Source organism: Gymnodraco acuticeps, unplaced genomic scaffold, assembly GCF_902827175.1.
Source record: "Gymnodraco acuticeps unplaced genomic scaffold, fGymAcu1.1, whole genome shotgun sequence".
NCBI classification, from domain to species: domain Eukaryota; kingdom Metazoa; phylum Chordata; class Actinopteri; order Perciformes; family Bathydraconidae; genus Gymnodraco; species Gymnodraco acuticeps.
Window position 1 is genome coordinate 97,460 of NW_022990914.1, and position 10,743 is coordinate 108,202.

At 40.4% G+C, this 10,743-nt stretch overlaps 1 protein-coding gene across 1 annotated transcript in view; it reads left to right on the forward strand.

The window, feature by feature from the left end:
- Positions 1 to 1,606: 1,606 nt before the first annotated feature.
- The window catches only part of LOC117557985, a 51,631-nt gene continuing 42,494 nt past the window's right edge, over positions 1,607 to 10,743 (forward strand). The window contains exon 1 of the mRNA XM_034233938.1: positions 1,607 to 1,640. Within this exon, the coding sequence (XP_034089829.1) occupies positions 1,622 to 1,640 (19 nt within the window). The 5' untranslated portion in view covers positions 1,607 to 1,621. The remainder of the gene's footprint in view (positions 1,641 to 10,743) is intronic.

Genomic DNA, 10,743 nt, shown 5'->3' on the forward strand with positions numbered 1-10,743 from the left:
CTGAGCTGTAGTTATCAGTCTCTTACCCGGCCACACGAGGACGAAAGCGGCCGTTTGCGTTACTGTTTAGTGTCATATAGACCATTCGGCCACACGAGGACGACCGAATACGGCACTAAACGACTGAGGAAACGATAACGGGTCCCAAGGTGGATAGAATGGCATACGCAACGCTCTGGGGGGTCCAACGGCTCCGTGTGTGCGCCCTATACGATCATTTTCTGATAATGATTGCGCAATAGCCCCGCCTCTCCCCACCTCTGCTGCTCACCTCCGCGTACCCCGCGCCATTGCTGATGTGTTCCGCCACCAACAACAACAACAATGGCGGATCGCAGAGTTGCTATCGTGCTCCGGACGCTACTGACCATGCTACAGTTCTTTGTGCAACATCTACAGCAGACTTACACATCCGGGGGGATCTTACTCGCTGCTTTTGTGGATATGTACTGCAGCTTCAACGATCATTTTCTGATAATGATTGCGCAATAGCCCCGCCTCTCCCCACCTCTGCTGCTCACCCCCGCGTCAAAGTAAACTGCACACTGAATTCAGATTATTTATCTTTCTCTCGATATGGACATAAACGCAAGTGAAGTCTAATCTGACAGGACGGAGACACCTCTCAAACTACCTAAACTAGTTATAAATATTTTTATTTTTACTGTCGGCCGGGTCACTCATTACTGGATCAGCTGCTGCATGAAACAGACACTGGCGCTGTCCGAAGAGAGGGAGGAAAAAGAGAGGCTCCGTGTATTTATATTATTATATTATATAGAGTCATTATTCATTTGTTTTAAAGCTCAATAAATAACAAAGAAGACCTTTGACCGGCACTTTTATAATTTTGTCGGAAGATTTAAACTTTAATACACGTTGACTGGCGAAAAACTCTGCCCGGTTCCCTCGGCCCCCACCGCGGAGAATAAACAGAAGGGCAACCATGACAACCATGCTTCTTCGCTGCTTTTGTGGAGGAAGTTACAGCGCCACGTACAGGCTCCTGCATATGTACTGCAGCTTCTCCAGCGGTTGGAGCTAAACGGAGCGGTCTCGTGTGGGCAGACACTATCCGGATAACTATTGCGTGTGGACGGAAGCTTGTTTGCGATTGCGTTTGCGTTAATCCTATGCGTTTAGCCGTTTTCGTCCTCGTGTGGCCGGGGTCTTAGTCTGACAGGAGAGGACTCTCCTCCACCTTGTTGTTGAAAAAGCTCCTTATATCCATTAGCGCAGCTAGCTAGCACCAGATGCTAACAACAATACACGTAACCGGTGCGCACGCTTTATCGCGCCACACTAACACACACCCTCCCGAGCTTGAATGACACACAGACCAATCGAGGGCATTAGTATGATCTGTATGAAAGTGGCCATGTCGGCAGGCCACATCATGTATACAGCCAGTCACCCTCTGTGAGGCAGAGTCAGACCCACATTTGCGCAGCGTTGCGTTCACAATACATACATTTAAAAAAAAAATTCTCAGGCCACTTAACAGGCCAGGCCATTGGGAAACCTCCCGGTCCTCCCGATGGCCAGTCCGGGCCTGGAGCAGACTGCTGTGCAGAAAGGATCAACGGGGCAGAGGTTCACATCGGCAACTCTTTAAAAGACAATGGCGCGGCAAACCCAGTGTGAGTGGCTGCAATGATTTCTTGATTACAAGGTTAACCCCAGCAAATAATTTAGCAGCATCCAGATCGTGATTAATTCGCTGTCGAAAAGAATGTCTTCAGAAAGTGTTAGAATAATGTATGACTGTTGTTAGAAAAATATCACTCGACACCAGGTTGAGAATCAATGATCAGGTAACTAATTTATTCTTGCAAGAAGGAGCAGAGATACATCACATACAAAGGATATGGGTTAACTCACACACATGGGGTATGTTGCTCAAAGGAACAGCAAAAAACACCAGGCTTATATCGTCCAAAACACAGGAGATAACAACAAAGTCGTAAATCGAGGTGGCGCTAATATCAGCCGCGGGTGTCGGAAAGTCGGGTCATCTGCGATGGGTCATCTGTGACGTCTTCTGGAAAGAGTCACGTACTTCCTTCACGCTTCATAGAAATGAGATATTTAGGAGACAGCAAGTCTGTCTTCTCATAAATATCAACAACCTGAAATGCCCTGCCTCCTCCGATCACAAGAAGAGGCAGCTGCAAGGTCATACACAGTTCAGAGCCACACATGATATATATAGCACTTTTCAACACAAGGCAATTCAAAGTGCTTTACAAAAAATGAAAGACATTAAGAAAATGCCATTTAAAATCAGTCATTAAAAAGAAAAGCTAATCAAATAAACATTAAAAGAAAAAAATACATGGATAAAAGTTACAGTGCAGTCTAAGATATGAATAGTTCAATTAAACATTAAAATAAAAAGTACATGGATAAAAGTTACAGTGCAGTCTAAGATATGAATAGTTCAATTAAAAGCAGCGACAATAAGAAAAGTCTTCAGCCTGGATTTAAAAGTAGTCAGAGTTGCAGCGGACCTGCAGGATTCTGGGAGTTTGTTCCAGATATTTGGAGCATAATAACTGAACGCTGCGTTACCATGTTTAGTTCTGACTCTGGGGACAGAAAGCTGACCAGTCCCTGAAGACCTGAGAGATCTGGATGGTTCATAATTTAGCAGGAGGTCAGAAATGTATTTTGGGCCTAAACCATTCAGTGCTTTATAAACCAGCAGCAGTATTTTGAAATCTATTCTTTGACACACAGGAAGGCAGTGTAAAGACTTCAGAACAGGAGTGATGTAATCCACTTTCTTAGTGTTAGTGAGGACTCGAGCAGCGGCGTTCTGAATCAGCTGCAGCTTCCTAATAGATTTTTTAGTGAGACCTGTGAAGACACCATTGCAGTAGTCGAGTCTACTGAAGATAAAAGCATGGACAAGTTTTTCCAAATCCTGCTGTGACATTAGTCTTTTAATCCTAGATATATTCTTTAGGTGATAGTAGGCTGATTTAGTAACTGTTTTTATGTGACTGTTGAAACTCAGGTCAGAGTCCATGACTACACCTAGATTTCTGGCTTTATCTGTTGTTTTGAACATTGCAGACTGAAGCTCAGCGCTAACTTTTATACGTTCTGACTCGGCTCCAAAAACCATTACCTCAGTTTTATCTTTGTTTAATTGGAGAAAGTTCTGACACATCCAGTCATTGATTTGTTCAATGCACTTACTCAGTGTTTGAATTGGAGCATAGTCTCCTGGTGAAATTGTTACGTACATTTGTGTGTCATCTGCATAGCTATGGTAACTTATTTTGTTGTTTTTCATTATCTGAGCCAGTGGTAGCATGTAGATGTTAAAGAGAAGAGGCCCCAAGATGGAGCCTTGAGGAACCCCACATGTCATATTTGTCAACTCAGATGTGTATTTACCTATAGAAACAAAGTTGTTTCTGTCCTTTAAGTAGGATTCAAACCAATTCAGAACTGTTTCCGAAAGTCCCACCCAGTTTTCCAGTCGGTCGAGTAATATGCTGTGGTCAACAGTGTCAAACGCAGCACTGAGATCTAATAATACTAACACTGAAGTTCTGCCACTGGCTGTGTTTAAGTGGATGTCATTGAATACCTTTACAAGAGCAGTCTCAGTGCTGTGGTTTGGACGAAAGCCTGACTGGAACACATGGAAACAGTTATTTAAATGCAAGAAATTACTCAACTGTTGAAAAACTACTTTTTCAATGATTTTACCTAGAAATGGGAGGTTTGATATGAGCCTGTAATTGTTCATTACTGAAGCATCTATATTATTATTTTTTAAGAGCGGTTTAATGACTGCAATTTTCAGGGCCTGTGGAAAAAAAACCTGAGTGAAGAGATTTGTTTACTATATGAAGTAGATTTGAGGCCATGCAAGGCAAAACATCTTTAAAAAATCCTGTTGGAATAATATCAAAGCAGCAGGAGGAGGATTTCAGAAGTTGTATAATGTCCTCTAGGTTTTTATCATTAATCTGATGGAATTGTGCCATGGTGTTTGAATTGATGTTAAGTGGACACAGAGACAACACATTTGCTGTTCCTGATACAGAGGCACTGACTGCTTGTCTGATTTTCTGAATTTTGTCAGTGAAAAAGGAGGCAAAATCATTGCACGCCCTGGTGGATGGAAATTCAGAGGCTACTGACACTGGGGGGTTAGTTAGTCTGTCGACGGTAGCAAACAGTGCATTAAAACAACCCAAAGAGTGGAGAAAACAATATTTCTCCAACATATCCCTCCTGGTTATACTACGGAATAACATAGAACTTGGAAAAATACAAATGATTATAAAAGATAAAAAATTCATATACAAAAGTACCCAAACGGCTGAGGTAGGTAGATTGTATAGGCACATGTTTTAATGTAATCCGAATGGATGCCATGGCCTAATTCTTTCTCTGTACATCGTCAGTTTCTATCACTCAGACCTGTTACTGTTTCCCTGCTAACGTCCACTCTTTCAATTCTACTGGGTTCTGTTGGTTTCTTCACTGGTTTGAGACAAGTGCCCTTATTGGAATCACCTCCCTTTGTAGCCAGACTTCACCACAGTAGAGGCGAGTTTCTGTCTTTAGGTTTAAACAGCTTCACAGTCAGATGTATCCAGGATGGTCTCTCCGCCACTCTAACTGCAGTCGGTGTAGACAGGAGTGCTTGGTAGGGACCCTCCCACTTGGGCGAGTGCCAGCTCTTCCTCTTTATCGCTCTGGTGAACACCCACTCTCCTGGTTTCACTGTCTGTGTAGTGCCAGGTACTTTCTGTGCAGAGGGGACAATAACATTTGTGATCTCTTTTCTTCTCAAAATGTTTGTCATATAATCTGCTGTGTTTTCACTTATACTCTCGTCCTCTCTTACAAATGGTTTTAACTCAGGCAGATAATATGGTCTTCCATATAACATTTCAAAAGGTGATAGCCCTCTAGCACTAGGTAGAATGTGCATGCTTAGCATCACTGGTGCTAAGCATCTCATCCATGTTTTCCCTGTCTCGGCCATCATCTTCTTCAGTTTAGCTTTTACTGTACCATTATTTCTTTCTATCAACCCTGCTGATTGTGGATGATAAGAACAATGTCGTTTTAATTGTATTCCAAATACAGCTGTCAAATCCTGAATTACTTTATTTACAAAGTGTGTGCCATTATCACTATAGATCTTTTCCGGAATTCCAAAACGTGGGATTATGTGATTTGTCAATGCTTTAGCCACTGTCAATGCATACGGATTCCTAGTTGGAAAAACTTCAATCCATTTTGAGTACATGTCAATGATTGTTAGACAATATTGAATTCCCTCATATTTATTTAGTTTAATAAAGTCCATGCAAATGTGCTGAAACGGATACTAGCTCCGGTATTTTACCTCTCTTTGGTTTGAACTGTCCCTGAGGGTTATACTGTGCACACACAGAACATGCTAAACCATTTTTTTTTAGAGTTTGTAAAGCCATAGAATGTGAATATCTTCTGTATTACTTCCAAATTTGCCTTCTGTACTTTCCCACAACCCCTCTTTATTCTGTGTACACAACTTCTTCTTCCAGTATATATTTTCTTTGTCAGGTGCATTCGCTTGCATGTCTTTTAGGATGTCATGATCAATGTGTTCCATATTTTCAGAAATATATTGGTCATTGTCCTGTCACTGTCTTTGCGCTGCTTTCTTAGCCTCTTCATCTGCCTTTCGGTTCCCTGTGGAAATTGGGTCCGTCCCTGTAGTGTGTGCTGCACACTTACAGACCGCCACTCTCTTGGGGAGTTGTACTGCATCCAAAAGTGATAGGATCAACTCTTTATGTGTAATAGGTTTGTTTGTGGATGTTACCATCCCCCTATTTTTCCATTGTTGTGCAAACACATGTATACATGAATAAGCAACCCAGTCTCATGGCATTTCGTGTTCACCAACACGTTTTGTAATCTATTGATTTGTGTTCGCCAACACGATTTTCCCCTTTTTTTCGTGTTGCACAGCACGATTTTAAAAGCAATGTATTTCTACTGGTAATGACGCTCATGGGAGCATGGCATTCGTTTGTGTCGGCTGCCCTTAAAGGCAATGTGAGCGTCCATTCTCATTGGATAATGGAGAATTGTACACCCGGAAGTAAGTATTCCCCTTACTGTCAATTGATTTTACAGTGATATCTGCACTACTCATCGACTAAAAAACACCAGATTATCCTTGTTAATTACACAACATTGATTGGTTTAAATTGTGTGCAATGCTTTTGTATTTTTCCCCTTCGATTCGGAGAAACAAATATTTTTTCGGAGTAAAGGATAGCAGAAGACACTACACTACCCAGAATCCCCAGCTATCGTTTGGACTACACCATGTGATCTGTTTGACAAACCCCGTGATAGTCCTCAAGCTCTGTGATTGGAGAGTGTGCTCCGAGGGTTACGCCGAGCCTCGAACAGCACTTGAAATGGGATGGAACCACGGCAGACTGTCCAAAACTGGATTTGAACTGGTCCACCGCGTCCCCCCCTCCCCCACCCCGTCCCCAGAACTACACATGCTGGCTATTCTGTTTCGCAACATGTTCTCTATCTATGGCACGTCTCTACTGGGAGTTGTAGTTTTAAAATACGTTTTCGTATTTCCCATAATAAGAAGTTGCCAGTATTAAACTGTGTACATCCCTGGAGGTTTAGGGGATAGGAAACACTCAAATTTAAAACATATAATTAATAAATGGGTGAAAATTGCTTGTGCCCATAATGGGCAGCATTAATATATATACACACATGCCAGCTAAGGTCAGAAGAGCTTTATTTAACCTCTTAAGCCCTGAGCCTGTTTTTCAGGTTTCAGGCTCGAAAATGCCACTAACACAACAAAGACTATATCTTCACTTCTAAAAGGGATAAATTAATAATATTTTCTCTCAAAGCAAGGTTACATCTGTGAGTTGGATGTAGAAGTGTCTGAATTAATATAGATGTTTTTATTTTAAAGTAAATTCAGATGGAACACAGTAAAAACATGTAAATTCTAATGTCCGCCTAAAAAAACCCCATTACTTATAGTGAAAACCACCCTTGAATGATGGGCTAGTAGACTAAAAGCTTTAGGAATCCAAACTATAACATATAATAAGTACCCTGTATCAAGATTGATGCAAAACAAGTGAAATTTGACCTTTTTAGAGAGGTTTAGAAAAATAAAGTCCAAGCGGACTCACCTCTGGGTAATTTGGGAACCATCAGTTCCATTTGAACTTTTTCACTGTAAAAATCATTTTATTACTTTGAATTATCACTATAGGTATTCATTCCATCCAAATACAACTGTTGTGAAAAAAATAAAAATAAAACATAGGCTACTCTGTTATCCTCTGAGCCTCTGAATTAGCCCCGAGCGAAAAATGCTAACCTATTACTGCACCGAAAATCACTCCTAGCTCCCTTATTACTTATCCTAGCTGCACATCCAACACATTGTTTATGATCGTAAAGACACAGAGTCTAACGGTGCCCACCTCAACACTGAAAGATACAAACTCGCGACGTTAATAAACAAAAATGTACATCAAAACAAATGGCGCTAGCGCTAATGCGTTAGGCTACCATGGTTTACCTTCCTCTTTGTCTGGTCTAAACTGGTCTTCAATGGCATTAAAACGATAAAAACGATGATGTAGTTAATCCATAGGTTAATATCCAATGTGGCTGTGTTCCCTTTGAAATGTTCTGATAATCTATAAGCAATACAACTGCAATTCCGTTATCTGCTGTCCGCTCCGTGCTCAGAGCGGGTCCTGCTGCATTTCCTGCTTCCTTACGTAGTAAACAATAAGTAAAGTCTCCTGCGTAATGTACTTAAGCTGGCTGGCATTCTTTATACTTTACGCAGGACCATATCTCTGGAACCCATTGGTCGATTTGGGTGATTTACACCTTTTTCTTAACCATTACATCCAATAGAATCGATGGGCAGTTCCCAAATCCACGTAAACATTACCATTGCGGACGTAATAGAGAAGCAAACGAAACATATCTGAAAGTACAAGCCTGGACGGCAACACTTTATACCCAGTATATTGCCATAAATATGATGAAGGATTATCAGTAAAAATGTCTACGTGACACAAAGACATTGGATTAACCTTGAGTGGCGTTTTTATTCCGTTGAACACAACTTTTGATCACAAATCAAAAAAGGTAAGACGTAATTATTGTAATATTTTTGAAACCGGATGTTGTTTACTTTCTCTTTTCTGGCTGATAGCTCCAGGAATTTGAGGTCGGACAGTGATGATATTACATATGTGGAATCTGTGGAGTCTAAGCTTTAAATCGTATATCTTGTTTGTGCAGGTAAGATAGTAATAAGGTCATTTCTACCGTGAGTTCTGTGTAAAAAAGCGTTAGCATTAGTTAGCATTTTTTCGCTCAATGCTAATTCAAAGGCTTGGTATTACTCTTGTGTTTTTTTTAGCTGACAATTGTTCTTATTGTCAGTTAGCGGAGTTTCTTACCTTTAAAAGGGTATGAAACATTAATAGTTTCATAAATGTTAAGAAGCCCTGAGACATAGTCTCGTAAAAAAATGGTGGGAGGGGTCCACTGGGGGGACCTTCGGGCTTAAGAGGTTTTAACAGCTGGTCTTATGTTTGTGACCCCTGTTGTTAATTGATAACATTACATCACATTACATTAATTGATAAGCCTGAAATAAGCACTTGTTAAGGTTCAGAGGCACATTTTGCAAATATGGCAGTAGCCATCGATCAGCTTAAGATAAGATATACTTTATTGATCCCAAGTTGGAACATTTGCGTTACATCAGCATGTGTAACAGTTGTAAATATGCAGTGGTGTTTATTTGTAAATCATTTAGTATAATCACACAAATTCTGTGTTTTATATTTAATAATTCTGTGTTCTTTATTTATTGATTGTTCAATACCTGACAAGGCCGGAGATGAAATATCTACATACATCTTATAAGAGTATAATACATTATGTATAATATCAGTTAAAAGAAGTGCTTCAACATAGTTAACATTGCTGGAGGTATGCACAAATATTGATAGATGTCTTGTAATGCACTATTGAGGAACCTGCGACCCAAGTTTTTCATTCAATGCATAACTACACCATAGTTGTGTAGGCCTATATGATATGTCAATAAACCTTAGAAAATCTTGAAATCTTGAAAGGGATGTGCAAAATAGTCATTATATACAGTGTTTAATTAACTATTAGTAGAGAATAACGAGTAATGAATATACTTTATAGGGATCCTATTAATATCTAATAATAAAAATAATGAAATTCAATAACATGCTTTAACCACTAGGTGTCCCTTTATATCAGCTGTGCACCTTTATGGTGTAAATACAGCCTTAGTGTGTATATATATTAATGCTGCCCATTATGGGCACAAGCAATTTTCACCCATTTATTAATTATATGTTTTAAATTTGAGTGTTTCCTATCCCCTAAACCTCCAGGGATGTACACAGTTTAATACTGGCAACTTCTTATTATGGGAAATACGAAAACGTCTTATAAAACTACAACTCCCAGTAGAAACGTGCCATAGATAGAGAACATGTTGCGAAACAGAATAGCCAGCATGTGTAGTTCTGGGGATGGGGTGGGGGAGGGGGGGATGCGGTGGACCCGTTCAAATCCAGTTTTGGACAGTCTGCCGTGGTTCCATCCCTTTTCAAGTGCTGTTCGAGGCTCGGGCGTAACCCTCGGAGCACACTCTCCAATCACAGAGCTTGAGGACTATCACGGGGTTTGTCAAACAGAGCACATGGTGTAGTCCAAACGATAGCTGGGGATTCTGGGTAGTGTAGTGTCTTCTGCTATCCTTTACTCCGAAAAAATATTTGTTTCTCCGAATCGAAGGGGAAAAATACAAAAGCATTGCACACAATTTAAACCAATCAATGTTGTGTAATTAACAAGGATAATCTGGTGTTTTTTAGTCGATGAGTAGTGCAGATATCACTGTAAAAGCAATCGACAGTAAGGGGAATACTTACTTCCGGGTGTACAATTCTCCGTTATCCAATGAGAATGGACGCTCACATTGCCTTTAAGGGCAGCCGACACAAACGAATGCCATGCTTCCATGAGCGTCATTACCAGTATAAATACATTGCTTTTAAAATCGTGCTGTGCAACACGAAAAAAAGGGGAAAATTGTGTTGGTGAACACGAATCAATAGATTAAAAATCGTGTTGGTGAACACGAAATGCCATGAGACTGGGTTGGAATAAGCATAGTTGCTGTCTGTATAAATGTTAACTGTCTTCCCTTTTCCCAGTTTTCATGCCTCTGTTAGTGTGATTAGTTCTGCTGCCTGTGCTGATAAGTGAGACGGCAATGCTGCGCCCTTGAGCAGTTTCGTCTGTGTCACTACAGCATAACCTGTTGCATTAGTTCCATCAAGATTCCTCTTACATGAACCATCAACATACAAGGTTATGTCTGCATCTGGGAAGGGAATGTCCGTCAGGTCTGTCCTTGGTAACACTCTGTTCTCAGTTTCTGCGATACAGTCATGTGGCTCCCCATCTATCTCTACTGGCAGTAGTGGAGCTGAATTTAAAGTAGTACATTTCTCGATAGTAAGATTTGGTTGTGATAACAACGTAGCCATGCATACTAAATGTCTAGCTGGTGATATATATATATATATATTCCTTCTAAAAACATCTAAAACCTGTTAAATAGCAATAACTAACTCTTAACTTGAT